The sequence below is a fragment of the Bos grunniens genome, chromosome 19, assembly GCF_055505025.1.
Source record: "Bos grunniens cultivar Pamir isolate PY7600 chromosome 19, Bosgru_T2T1.0, whole genome shotgun sequence".
NCBI classification, from domain to species: Eukaryota; Metazoa; Chordata; class Mammalia; order Artiodactyla; family Bovidae; genus Bos; species Bos grunniens.
The window spans coordinates 32,943,189-32,957,922 of NC_141183.1; the positions used below are offsets into that span (position 1 = coordinate 32,943,189).

Below are 14,734 nucleotides of genomic sequence, written 5' to 3' on the forward strand. Positions count from 1 at the left end.
CAGTCGTGTCCAACTCCTGCGACCCCATGGACTGTGGCCTGCCAGGCTCCTCTGTCCATGGGATTTTCCAGGCAAGAATACTGGAGTGGGTTGCCATTTACGGGTAGCTGAAATCAGGATCTTGAAGAGTTATCTGCATCCTGTCCTCACCGGAGTGCTATTTACAACAGCCAAGAGGTGGAAGCAACCTACGTGTCTGTCAGTGGATGAATGGATAAAGAAGATGCCACACACACACACACAGAATGGAACGCTATTCAGCCATAAGAAGAAGGAAATCCTGTTGTCTGTGACAGCATGGATGGCCTGGAGAGCATTATGGCACATGAAATGTCAGACAGAGAAAGGCAAACAATAGATAATCTCACTTATTTATGGAATCTTAAAAAAAACAACAACTCAGAGAGTAAACTGGTGGTTGCCAGGGATGGGAGTATTGGGTGGGCAATTATAAACATCCCAGTTATAAGATGAATAAGTAATGTAAGACATGGTGACTGTAGTTAACAATATTGTACTGTGTACTTGAAAGCTGCTGAAAGAATAGATCTTAGTACCATCTTTCTAGATTTCATATGCATGAGTTAATATACGATATTTGTCTTTCTCTTTCTGACTTACTTTACTCTGTGTAATAGGCTCTAGGTCCATCTACCTCATTAGGACTGACTCAAATGCATTCTTTTTTATAGCCAAGTAATATTCCATTGCATATATGTATCACAGTTTCTGTTTCCTTTCATCTTGTCAGTGGACATCTAGATTGCTTCCAGGTCCCAGCTATTGTAAAAAGTGCTGCAGTGAACACTGGTGTATATGCATCTCTTTCAATTATGGTTTTCTCAGGGTATATGCCCAGTAGTGGGATTGTTGGGTCATAGGGTAGTTCTACTTCTAGTTTTTTTTTTTTTTTTTAAGGAATTTCTATACTGTACTTCAATTTAAGAAAATTTAAAAAGAATAGATATTAGAAGTTCTCACCAGGCACACACAAAGGTAATTATGGGAGGTGATGGAATTGTCAACTAACCTTATTGTGGTAATCATTTTGCAATATACAAGTATTTCAAATCATCAGGTTGTATACCTTAAATGTACACAATGTTTTATATCAATTATAACAATGTTATATGTTGACTCTATCTCAATAAAGCGCCACCCCCCCCCCAAATTTTAAAAGACACCAGTAATAATTCCTTACTCAGAGCCAGCCCTACTGTGCAATCCAGGCTTTCAAATGTGCCTGGGGAGCTGGTTTCACTCATGATTGGGGATGACATGGGGCTCCTCTTCCCCCTTGGTACCTTGTTATCATCCATGACAGTGTTCAGAGACTCGATCCACATCGGGTCAATGTCACCATCCAGTAAAATCCATTTGGGCCCATCATGGGTGATGTTGGCAAGCTCCCGCATGATAGAAGAGAACAGTCCTAAGAGGAACCACAGATGTCTCAACATGATAGAAGACAACAGTCCTAAGAGGAACCACAGATGTCTCCATTTCCAGGTCACCATCAATCTTCTTTCTCTTAACACAAACTTTCCCTATCAGCTACAACCTTCAGAAGGAGGTGTACACGGGAAATTCAGGTCAGAACTGGGCTTTTCTCCTACTCTACCAAAAATCTGATCATGCCCAAGGTTCTGCTCTTTCTGTGCTCCAATCTGAATTTTTATGAGAATGACAACAACAGATGTCATCAGCAAAAGCAACAATGACATCAACAAAACTAGAAGAAAACATGATGGTCCCAGTTTGTTTTCTTTTTCATTGGAGAAAAATTGCTTTACAATGTTGTGTTGGTTTCTGTCATACTACAATGCAAATCAACTATAATTACATATATTTATCCCCTTCTACCTGGTGGCCCAATGGTAAAGAATCCACCTGTCAATGCAGGAGCCACAGGTTCAATCCCTGGGTCAGGAAGATCCCCTGGAGAAGGAAATGGTCCAAGGTTTTAAAGTGACAAGGGACTGAGCAAATCATTTCAACAGGCAACTGCAACATGATGGAATTACATGAAACCTTCTTAGGTAAGTTTCATTCTTTGAAACTGCGGCCAGGAAAATCTTGCCAAACCCAGGCTTTGAGAGGAGGCCTGATGTGATTTTAGTTGGCATTACATGAAATTTATATCTTAATTTGGATCGAATTGATTTTTTATAATACTAAGCCTTCCCAGTCAATAATATGGTATGTCTTTTCATTTGTTCAAATATTGTTTTATGTTCCTTAATAAATTTTTACAGCATTTTCAATGTATCTCTTTGGCTAAAGGTATTCCTAAGCATTTGTTTTTATTGTTATTGTGAATGGAATTTTTTCCCCTGTATTTTCAGTTTTAGTTGGCTACTGTTAGTACAGAGATAAGCTTCTAAATTTGGTGTACTTCACTTTATACTGAGTTATCTTTAATGCTTTTTCTTACTGATTCTAATGATTTTTCAATAATGTCTTGAATTTTCTAGATATAAAGCTGTACAATCACCAAACTAATAATTGTCTTTTTCTTCCAGTTTATACCACGGATTCCATTTTATTGTTTTAACTGCATTTTCTAGACTTCCACAGGCAAAACAGAATAATAATGTTGGTAATAGATCTCTTTGGTTTATTCTTAATTTTAATGGAAGTTGGGCTATTCTTTTTGGTTCTGCACAAAAGTTGGTATCAAAATTGTTTTGGCTTCACAAAATGAAATAAGAGGTGTGCTTTTTATGATTTTGGAATTATCTTTTCTTAACTCAGCTACTATTTAAAAACTTTTCATTTCATTAGTTTACTTTTTCTACTTCTCATTGAGTAAATTTTGTTAAAATTATATTTGGTTAGGGAATCATCTATTTCAGTTTTTCAAATATGTATGATCTAATTGTGTCTCTTTTAATCTTGTCTATATCTACTGTTATATCTTCTTTCTAACTCCTTATCTTGTCTACTTTTACTCTCTCTTACCCCCATTAATCATGCTCACAATGGACTTATCGGTCTTTACAAAGAACCGATATTTATATTTATTTATCCTTCCTATACTTTTTTGTTCCTTCCCACTAATTTCAGCTTTTATTTGCATTAGTTTCTTCCCATCTTTCTTCAGGTTTAGTTTATTACTTTTTGAATAATTTATTAAAATGGATACTGATTTCCTTTTTTTCTGGCCTATCTTCTGTAATAATGAGAGTTTAGAAATTTTCATTATTGGCTTTAGATGTGTCCTAGAGGTCTCTGTATAAACATTCTTTATTTTGCTTCCAAGAAGGATTACAATTAAATTTTCCCATTAATCCAGGAGCTCGGTATTTCTTGACAGCAAGTAATAAAATTATTTTTGGTCATTTTCTTGCTATTTGTTTCTAATTCTATTATATTAGTATCCAACAAAGTGGCCTGAAAAATGGATACTTTTGAATTTATTACAATTTCTTCTGTGCCCAGCTAAACTTTAAATTTTTGGAAATGTTCCACGAACCTATCAAGAAAGGAATATTTTCTATTTACAAGATGCAAAGTTCTATATCTTTGTGTTACATTGTGTTTGATGATGCATTTCCTAATTCTTTTTTTCCTATACTTATTTTTCTGTCTATTGAATCTTTCTAATATTGAAAAATATGTATTAATATGCTGCTGCTGCTGCTGCTAAGTTGCTTCAATCGTGTCCGACTCTGTGCGACCCTATAGACAGCAGCCCACCAGGCTCTGCTGTCCCTGGGATTCTCCAGGCAAGAACACTGGAGTGGGTTGCCATTTCCTTCTCCAATGCGTGAAAGTGAAAGTGAAGTCGCTCAGTCGTGTCCGACTCTTAGTGACCCCGTTGACTGCAACCTACCAGGCTCCCCCATCCATGGGATTTTCCAGGCAAGAGTACTGGAGTGGGTTGCCATTGCCTTCTCCAAGTATTAATATAAACCACTGTATTTCTATTTTTATCAAATTCTTAAAATTTTTGAAAAGTTATATTCCATTTACTTGGAAGATCTCTTGTTTAGGGAACATAGATTTATGATTATTATAAACTTTTGTATATTTCTCCATATTTAATGAGTATATTTAATAAAACTTTAAAATTCTCACATTTTAAAATTTGAATTATATTATGTGAGCTTAAATTTAAGATGGAAGAAGTATCTAAGACTAGCAAAGAAATTACAGAAAAGTATTAAGGAGGGATTTACCTCATCAGACAGGAAAATGATAGAAAATGATAATAATTAAGATAGAATGACATTAGTACAGGATTAGATATAGGTGATGGAACAGAATAGAAAACCCAGAATCAGATGTCAATACAATTTTCCCTTTCAATATGCGAATTTCAAGTCTGTGCATTCAACCAGCCATAGATTGAAAATATTCGGGAAAAAAAAAACAATTCTAGAAATTTCCCCAAACCAAAACTTGAATTTGCCATACTCTAGCAACTATTTCTAGCATAGTCTAGCAACATGCATATTCTAGCAACAATAGTAATGGCAACCCACTCCAGTGTTCTTACCTAGAGAATCCCAGGGACGGAGAAGCCTGGTAGGCTGCAGTCCATGGGGTTGCACAGAGTCGGACATGACTGAAGCGACTTAGCAGCAGCAGCAACTATTTACACAGCATTTACACTGTTTTTGCAACTATTTACACAGCATTTACATTGTGTCAGGTGTTATAAATAGTCTAGAGATAATTTAAAGTTTACAGGAGGAATATGTATAGGATAAAGCAAATACTACTCCATTTTATATGAGATCTTGAGCATCTGTGGATTTTAGTGTCTGCAGGAGTTCCTGGAACCAATATCCCAGGGATACCAAAGGAAAACTGCACATGTGAAAAGCTGGAATTTAGATTCAGAGATAAAGGATACTTTACTTAATAAATGGAGATTTCACAGTCAATTATCCATCTGGGAGGAAATAAAGCTGATTCTCTACCTCACCTCATACTTTGTGATCATTCGGGTCTGACTATGTGCAGCCCCATGGACTGTAGCCCACCAGGCTCCTCTGTCTGTGGGATTTTCCAGGCAAGAATACTAGAGTAGGTTGCCATTTCCTATTCCAGGGGATCTTCCTGACCCAGGGGTCAAACCTGCATCTCCTGCATTGGCAAGTGGGTTCTTTACCGCTGTGCCACCTGGGAAGCCCAGATAAGCCCCAAAATAAACTTCAGATGAGTAAAAAATGTTAATGTGAAAAGAATCTTTAAGTCCAAATTTATGATATTATGCTCTAAAATTAGAGTCATAAACTAAATAGGAATCCCAGATGCTAAAAAGACTAGACAGACATAATTTCCTTTTATAAAGTACATGGTAAACATGTCATGAAGTATCTGTAGGCAAATGGAAGACAGATCAAAACCATTATTGGTGCATATAACAGATAAAAGTTTAATGTCTTTGATGTATTAAAAAAAAACCTTATACACTGATAAGAATATAATAAGGAGGAATAAAATTACAAAAGAGCCAATTACTAAGACCGCTAAGAAGGAAAAGATGCTAAGCCTCATTAATAGTGAAATAAAAATTAGAGAGGCTACTCATTAAGTCCCATTTTTCAAGGCCTCTGATGGAAGACCCTAAATTAGAGGAATCCAGGCATATCACTTTGCTGACACAGGCCTGTATAGTCAAAGTTATGGTCTTTCCAGTAGTTAAATATGGATGTGAGAGTTGGACTATAAAGAAAGCTGAGTGCCAAAGATTCGATGCTTTCGAATTGTGGTGCTGGAGAAGACTCTTAAGAGTCCTTTGGCCATCAAGGAGATAAAACCAGTCGATCCTAAAATAAATCAACCCTGAATACTCATTGGAAGGACTGATGCTGAAGCTGAAGCTATAATACTTTGGTCACCTGAAGCAAAGAGCTGACTCATTGGAAAAGACCCTGATTCTGGGAAAGATTGAGAGCAGGAGGAGAAGGGGGCGACAGAGGATGAGACAGTTGGATGGCATCATTGACTCAATGGACAAGAGTTTGAGCAAACTCTGGGAGATAGTGAAGGACAGGAAGCCTGGCGTGCTATATAGTCCATGGGGTTGCAAAGAGTCGGACACAACTGAGCCAGTGAACAACAACAACAGGCAGTATACCCTGATGTAGTCACTGGGATGTTAGGCGGGACCTGAGATGACCACATTCAGGAAGCCACACTGCTTTTGGAAAGAGATCTGATCAGCTTGTGGAGAGTTTTCTCCATTTTCTTTTCTGCTCTCTCCCAGTGACAGGATACCCTTTCAACACCTGTCACAATTTTCAATTCTCAGAAGGCGACGCTGGGGTCAGCCCCAAGTGAGCATGGGTTTCGGACAATCTGAATCACTGTAGAAGGGACCAGCTCCTTGGCTCCAGGAACTCTTGCAGACACTAAAAATCCATGGATGTTCAAGATCTCATATAAAAGGGAGCAGTGTTTGTATTATCCTATACACTTGCACACATGCATATGTGCTCAGTCGCTAAGTCCTGTCCCACTCTTTGCGACCCCATGGACTGCAGCCGGCAAGGCTCCTCTGTCCATGGGGCACTCCAGGCGAGAATACTGGAGTGGGCTGCCATTTCCTTTTTCAGATGATTTTCCCGACACAAGGATTGAACCCATGCCTCCTGCAGTGCAGGCGGATTCTTTATCACGGAGCCACCTGGGACGCCCCATCCTATACACATCTTCCTGTGGTCCCAGGATGCTTCTGAGATGAGTCTTCTGTAGCAGCCTCCCCATCACTCCTGGGGTGGTACTGACAGGGAGGTACCCTCTGTGGGACGCTAGACTGCCTGCTCCTTTGGGAATGAGAGGTGGGCTTCCCTGCCTGACCCATGTCACACCCTCTGCCAGGCAATGTCACACCCAATGCCGGGAACCCCATGACTTGCAGTCCACAATCACGGAACTGCAGCTGAGAAGGCCTGCCTGGTTTATTCTCTCTATGAGCTGAAAAATCCCCAAGGACAGAAAATACCCCAATGGATGATGCTCCTCTCCAAGCCAAAATCAGTTTCTTTGATTCTTTTCACCTCCTCCCACCCCAAACTGATCAGCTCGGCTTTCCCTCCTCCGCACCCTCCCCACTGCCTTCTCATCAGCCCAAGTAGCTAAGACAGAAGCATCCTGCCCTTACCGTCCTTCCATTCTCGTGTGGCTGGATTGATGATGCCAAAGAGCTCATCGTTGGTGACCGCTTTGGGGTTGAGGTCAGTCCAGACAGGGCGGCGTTTCATGATCTGGTAGGTCTTGTGCAAGGACCTCAGCACCTGCGACTTGCCAGTTCCTGCACTGCCCACCACGAACACGGAGTGCCGCACTGCCAAGAGCTCCTCCAGCTGGACCACCTGGGAGACACAGAATCCGGCCAGAGGGACCGCTTGTCACTCACCCACATCCCCACCACTCCCCTGTGAGCCCGTCTGATGCCTGAAGTGAGACCTGAGGTCAACACAGGAAGGGTTACTCCCCCCAGGATAAAATGGGGTCCTAAATGTGGGGCAACATGATTCGTTTATTCACTTATTCATCATGTGAGTAATTATTAGTAACCACTAAGTGCTAGAGAGTGTGTCTGGTGAGAGAGATTCAGAGATGACTCTCCAGCCCTCCCTGATCTCATAGTCTGATAGAGAAGCAAGTCATATTGACAAACTGCTATAATGTAAGGAGATAATTGAGATGTGGGTTCAATCCCTGTGTCAGGAAGATCCCTTGGAGGAGAAAATGGCAACCCACTCCAACATTCTTGCCTGGAGAATCCCATGGACAGAAGAGCCTGGTGGGCTGCAGTCTACGGGTTGCAAAGAGTCCAACATAACTGAGTACATGCACACATGCAAGAAGGGCATAACTGCTACAGCTGATGTATTTACTAAATGCTGTGAAAAGAGACTGTTGTTGCTGTTCAGTAGCCAAGTCACGTCTGACTTTTTGCAACCCCAAGAACTGCAGCACACCAGGCTTCCCTGTCCCTCACCATCTCCTGGAGCTTGCCCAAATTCACATCCTTTGCATTGGTGATGCCATCCAACCAGCTCGTCTTCTGCCTCCTTCTTCTCCTCCTGCCTTCAATCTTTCCCAGCATCAGGATCTTTTCCAATGAGTTGGCTTTTCACATTAGGTGGCCTAAGTATTGGAGCTTCAGCATCAGTCTTTCCAATGAATATTCAGGGTTGATTTCCTTTAGGATTGACTGGTTGATCTCCTTGCTGTCCAAGGGACTGTCAAGAGTCTTCTCTAGCACTACAATTTGAAAGCATCAGCCCACCCCTGGAAGAGGGAATGGCAACACACTGCAGTATTCTTGCCATGAGAACCCCGTGAACATGGACATTATGGCAACAGATAGAAAGAAACAGTAGATTTTATATAGATAAAGGGAATATGAAAGGCTTCACAGGGGATGGGGCATTTGAACTGGGGCTTCAAGGGTGGGTAGGAGTTTGCCAAGAAGATGAATGGGAAGGATATTCCAGGCAGAGGAAACAGCACAAAGGCTTGTGGTGTGACAGAGCATGATGTGGTTGACCAGATGGCTTGATGAGGCTGGTGTCAAGGAGCTCCTTGGGGGACAGTGGTCACATGGGAGGCATCATCACTCTTGATGTAGTTTGCCTTCAGGCTCACCTTTTTACACTCTTGTATGCTTACTGGAATGAAAATGTGATCCTGTCACTGTCATCAGGTTGTCCTTTCAGTGGTTCTCCTAAGTTTCAGTGATGAAATCCCAAATCCTTACACTGGTTTACAAGGCCCTGTTGCAATCTGGCCCAAATCAGCTTCTAATTTTGTCTCTCATCCCTCAACACACACACATACCAGGTAGATGACTGCCTGAAGCTCTTCAGTGATTCTCTTTGCCATTTATATGCCTTGTCTACTTTTGAGGTCCTTTTCCTTAGAGACCATGGAAATGCCTTGATTTGGGTTAACTGCTTTCTAGGTCTGCTGACAGCGATAATTCAAAGACTTCCCTTATTTGATTCTTGAATTTTTGAATCCCATGACATTTGTTTTTCATCCATGTTTTGTTGTAGTATGTTCTCAAATAGCTTAATCGAATAGGATGCCTGTGTAATATTAATAAAATCTGTAACTCCTTGAAAATATCTGATAATCTGGCACATAATGGAGTTTTGAGATCGTTTCCGCTCAGAATCTGAAGGAATGGTTTCCTTGTCCAGTACTATCTGATATTGTTGGTGAGAGGTTCTGACATCATCCTGAATTTCATTCCTTCGTGGGTCACCTGTACACCTCAATCCATCACCCAGCCACAAAACCTTCATTTTTACCTCTTGACCCTTGATTTCTGAAATCCCATTATGATGTGTCTTAACGTTCCCCCCTCCTGGCTGTTTTCACTTCTCTTCCTCATTCCCTGCCCTCCTTCACTACCTGCTCTGAGCCCAGAGCTGCTCCGAGGTTCTGCTTGGCAGACTGGAGGCCTCCTGGCTCCTCGTCCCCTGAGCCCTTTCTACACCTGCAACCCCCTCTGCTCTGCTTGATTTGTCAGTCTTCTTCCATCCTCTCTCCATCTTTCCAGAAATTTACTGTTATATCTCCTTCCCAGTTTTCACACTTCCATGGGACTATTCCTTTTCTTCCCAAGTTAATATTATCGCTTTTAAAAGACTGCAGGATGCCTTCTCAAACCAGAGCTTTTTGATGAAATAACACATTGCTGAGTTTTTAGGGCTTTGGGTACAATACTCTGTACATTTTGAGTGAAAGTGGTAGTCACTCAGTCGTGTCCAACTCTTTATGACCCTGGAGCCCGTGGACGTAGCCCTGCAGGCCCTTCTGTCCATGGGATTCTCCAGGCAAGAATACTGGACTGGGCAGCCACTCCCTTCTCCAGGGGTTCTTCCCGATCCAGGGATCAAACCTGGGCCTCCTGCACTGCAGGCAAATTCTTTACCATCTGAGCCACCAGGGAAGCCTTCTTTGCCCTAAGTGTTATTTTTGCTGAATACTTTTGCAGAAAGTAACGTTTCTGAGATGCATCAATGTTGTTATGGTGCATGAAGTAATTCACGGGAAAGGAACACGATATAACAGAGCCTGTGTCTCATTCCTCTGTGAGAATGTGAACCCCCGATGGTAGGGGCTCTGTCCCTCTCTTGCATTCCTATGACACATTCCACACTGTGGGTGTCCCTCTAAAGAGCTGTTGCTGTTGTTTAGTTGCTCAGTCACGTCCGACTCTTTGAGATCCCATGGACTGTAGTCCGCCAGGCTCCTCTGTCCAGGGGATTTCCCAGGCAAGAATGTTGGAGAGAATTTCTATTTCCTCTTTCAGGGGATCTTCCTGACCCAGGGATCAAACCCGCATCTCTTGCATTGTAGGCAGATTCTTTACCCCTGAGCCACCAGGGAAGCCCCTGTAAAGAGCTAGTGAAGTCAACTGAGTTTTTGCAAAGTCGATGAATATCTGTACATTGAGAGCAGCCCTTTGGGTTAAGGACGAAGTGTAACCCATTGTCAAAGAAAAGAATTAAGAGACAAATCTCGAGCGGGAGGAAAAACCCCATGTACCTTGAGAACAAAGTTGTCCTCAGCCTGGAGTTTCAGCTCCATCACCGCCTTCCTAACCAGAGCTTCGAAGTGGAGATCTCTCCTCCGAGGGACATCCAGGGCAGGGAACAGGTCCCCGATCAGGCCCAGGAACACTGGCATGTCGTCAGTCACGATCTTGGGGACGTTGAAATCTCGCAGCGAGCGCATCAGGACTTGGTCCTCAGGCCGGTCAGGGTCTCCTCGCTTCAGGGATCCAGCCACCACCAGCACAGACTTGATGGCCCTCAGGCCCCAGTCGTAGTGATCCTGGGGGAAGGGGGCTGCTGAGACTAGAGATGCTGGAACTCGGGACCCACAGGCTCAGGCTCGTGTCAGCAGAATGAGATATCATGTCACTACTAGGTCGCTTGGGAGGTCAAGTTGGGGGCAAAAGAAAAGATCTACGACATAGCAGATGAAGATTCTGGGTTCCTAGTTCCTGGTCTGGCCTGGAAAGAAGCCACATTTAAGGGCCAGAAACAAAGAGCACTGGGGTGCCATTTGATGTCTGACTCTCTCTCCCCAGTTTTCTTCATGTTCCTTCAGGCAGAGACCGCTCCCTCCAAGGGCTTTCACTGGCCATGCAATGTTTCTTATGGGACACTGGTAGTCTACGAGGTGTTACTAAGCATTGTATTAAAAAATGGAGCGCTACGGCCAAACAGGTTTATTTTTTAAATGCTGGGCTAAGCTAAGCTAAATTTTTAGTTAATAAAAAACATGTATCTTTATTATCTTAGCTAAGATAATAAACATGTATCTTTATTACAGAAGTTTCCTTGTTATAGTTTATTTATAGAAGTATCTTTATTATAGAAGTCTGCAGAGCTTTGAATATGCTTAGATAGGCACAGTGACTATCTACTATGAAACTGAAAAACTGAAAGTCCCTCAGTCGCGTCTGACTCTTTGCAACCCCATGGACTGTATAGTCCATGGAATTCTCCAGGCCAGAATCCTGGAGTGGGCAGCCTTTCCCTTATCCAGGGGATCCTTCCCAAACCAGGGATCAAACCCAGGTCTCCCGTATTGCAGGCGGATTCTTTACCAGCTGAGCCACAAGGAAAGCCCAAGAATACTGGAGTGGGTAGCCTATCCCTTTGCCAGCAGATCTTCCCGACCCAGGAATTGAACTGGGGTCTCCTGCATTGCAGGCGGATTCTTTACCAACTGAGCTATGAGGGAAGCCCATAGAGGGAAGTCTGATAAGTGGCTCAGACAGTAAAGAATCTATTATGAGAAGGTGCTATGTCTCCCTAATACCCCAGCTCCAGAATCTATCCAGAGCTGGGAATATCACACTTGAGTGGTCACCTGGTGTAACCAGGGAGGGTTACCTGTTTAGAGAGAAGCTCTTTGCACAGCTGGTAAAGGGTGATGAACTTCCTGGCTAATAACCGTGCCTCGATGAATCCTTCGGCCACCAGCATGATTTCACAGATCAACTCAAAGTCCGGGACAACCATTGCACAAGGCCTGTGAGAGGGAGACATAGGGCTGACTGGGTCCCCAGCCACGCCTGGACAGGAGCTTGTGAGACAAGAGACACTGGCTGAGATCATAGATGAAGGCATGTGTGAGGGTGGAAACTGAGACCTTGCCAATGATTTCATCGAAGATTTTCAATGTTAAAATGAATTAATAAGGGTAAACAGGGAGTGGACTTGCCCACTCAAGGTGATGGATGATGTGATCAGATGGGAACAGAGTTGGAGCTATGACTCAAGTCTTAAAGCTAAGTTTAGTGTGCCTTACACAAGGCACAGATTAGTGAAGCCTGAGTAATTAGCAGATTACAGGTTAGTAATTAGCCCCAAGTTATCACAGATTTGGGGCTACTGTTGAGGAACCGAGTCTCTCTAATCTGTCTAGTTTTCATCCTGAAACTTGTCTTCTCCAAGTCCAGACCCTCAGAGATTATTCTACACTTATTTGCATACAAATGCCAACGCCCAATGCCAAGAGCTGAAGTCAGTACCTGTTAACCCCACCTTGCCACAAAATGAGAAATAGAATACCGAAGGGAATTTTTATCTGTATATAAGAACTTACTGTGACTTTTCCTTCTACTTCTAGTAACATTTTATTTTATGGTTATTTCATTTTTAAAGAATATCTTTCCCTTGTATTTCTTTTCTTTTTTTTAAAGTCTGTATTGAATTTGTTACAACATTGCTTCTGTTTTATGCTTTGGTTTTTTGGCCATGAGGCACATGGAATCTCAGCTCCCTGACCAGGGATTGAATCCCACCTACTGCATTAGAAGGCGAAGTCTCAACCACTGGACTGCTGGACAAGTCCCTGCGCTGTGCTGTGCTTGGTCGCTTCAGTTGCATCCGACTCTGCAACACTATGGACTGTGGCCTGTCAGGCTCCTCTGTCCATGAGATTCTCCAGGCAAGAACACTGGAGTGGGTTGTCATACCCCCTTCCAGGGGATCTTCTTGACTCAGGGATCAAACCCATGTTTCTTACATCTCCTGCATTGGTGGGGGTTCTTTACCATTAATGCCACCTGGGAAGTCCAGAGAAGCCCCTACAATTACTTAATTTTAAAATTATGAGGTATGTAATAGGAGCTTAGAGTAGTTATGTGTCTTTATTGCATTTCTCTATAAGGAAAGCTACGACAAACCTAGATGGTGTATGAAAAAGGAGAGACTTGACTTTGCTGACAAGGGTCTGTATGGTCAAAGCTCTGGTTTTTTGTAGTCACGTATGTATGTGAGAGTTGGACCATAAAGAAGAGTGATTGGTGAAGAACTGATGCTTTTGAACTGTGGTGCAGGAAAACACTCTTGAGAGTCCCTTGGACTGCAAGGAGATCCAACCAGTCAATCCTAAAGGAAATCAGTCCTGAATATTCATTGGAAGGATTGATGCTGAAGTTGAAATTCCAGTACTTTGGTCACCTGATGGGAAGAACTAACTCATTAGAAAAGACCCTGATGCTGGGAAAGACTGAAGGCAAAATGAGGAGAGGGCAGCAGAATGTGAGATGGTTGGACGGCATCACTGATTCAATGGACATGGATTTGAGCAAACTCCCGGAGATAGCGGAGGACAGAGAAGCTTGGCACGCTGCAGTCCGTGGGGTTGCAAAGAGTTGGACACGACTGAGCGACTGAACAACAACCATGCATCATTTCCAGGAGTGTCACTCGGCACTACTGTTTGTGGAAAGCAACTTGGCAATGTGTGTCGAGAGCCTTAAAAATGTTTCTCCCTGTTAACTCAGTGATTCCATTTCTGGGAACCTAGCCAAAGAAAATAATCATGCATACAAAAAAACTACTTATGTATATTTTACCATGATGAATAAATTTATTTTAAATGTCAGAAACAGTCTTAACGTTTAACTACAGGGGACTTGCTAGCTATATTGCGGACCATGCACTTGATAGAATAAAACACAGTCATGAAATGAGATTTCTTAAGAATATTTAACAGAAGAAGAAACTATTTATGATAGGATTGTGACAAACTATGAAATTAAAGAACAATGCCAAACTGTGTGTAGACCACAAACATACACTACAAATGCATAAATTCTATGCCTGTAAAGAAGAACAGAACACAATTCGGCAAAAAAATCATTGTACTGCTGATGGCATTAAATGTGTTTTATATAATCTACTTTTTAATATATGTTCTACATTTCTTCTAGCATATATGTCATATGTTTTCAGTGGAAAGAATAAAGAAGCTTGTCTCTGGGGTCCTTGTATGCCCAGGGCAGAGTGAATGCTCACCTGAACAGAGCCTTGAGGTTTTCGGGCAGCTCTGTACGACCAGCGTAGCCTGGGTTCATGGTGATGAAGATGCCCACAGATGGGTTCAAGCTAATCTCCTCTCCAAGGAAGTTGAACCGCTGCTTCTTGTCTCGAATTGCATCTTGAATGCTTTTTACCTGGTGAACAAGTCATGGGAAAACGCCCCCTCTGTGTTCCAGGGGTCGGATGGTGGCTAAGGCTGGGATCCCAGGGTCACACTGAAGGACAGGCCTAAGGCCTGAGCCCTGGACCCTTTACTAATGGGCACTGAGTGCGTGTCTAAAGGATCTGGCTGCCCCTAGCCCCATGCCCATGCCTATCACGTGGTGCCTAAAAGGTTGGAGATGGACAGCTCTGAACACTGGTTCCCTCCCCCCATACTGACTGCTGTCCTGAGCACAGTTTTGGATTAAGTCGTG

At 42.6% G+C, this 14,734-nt stretch overlaps 1 protein-coding gene across 7 annotated transcripts in view; it reads right to left on the minus strand.

Moving 5' to 3' along the window:
* DNAH9 (dynein axonemal heavy chain 9) overlaps positions 1-14,734 on the minus strand; it is a 285,306-nt gene that overhangs the window by 158,313 nt on the left and 112,259 nt on the right. For all 7 annotated transcript variants that reach the window (XM_086358784.1, XM_086358783.1, XM_086358785.1 and 4 more), the window contains 5 exons: positions 14,295-14,452; positions 11,880-12,018; positions 10,522-10,809; positions 7,118-7,328; positions 1,305-1,432 (listed from right to left, as the gene is read on the minus strand). In XM_086358784.1, the coding sequence (XP_086214910.1) occupies positions 1,305-1,432; positions 7,118-7,328; positions 10,522-10,809; positions 11,880-12,018; positions 14,295-14,452 (924 nt within the window). The remainder of the gene's footprint in view (positions 1-1,304; positions 1,433-7,117; positions 7,329-10,521; positions 10,810-11,879; positions 12,019-14,294; positions 14,453-14,734) is intronic.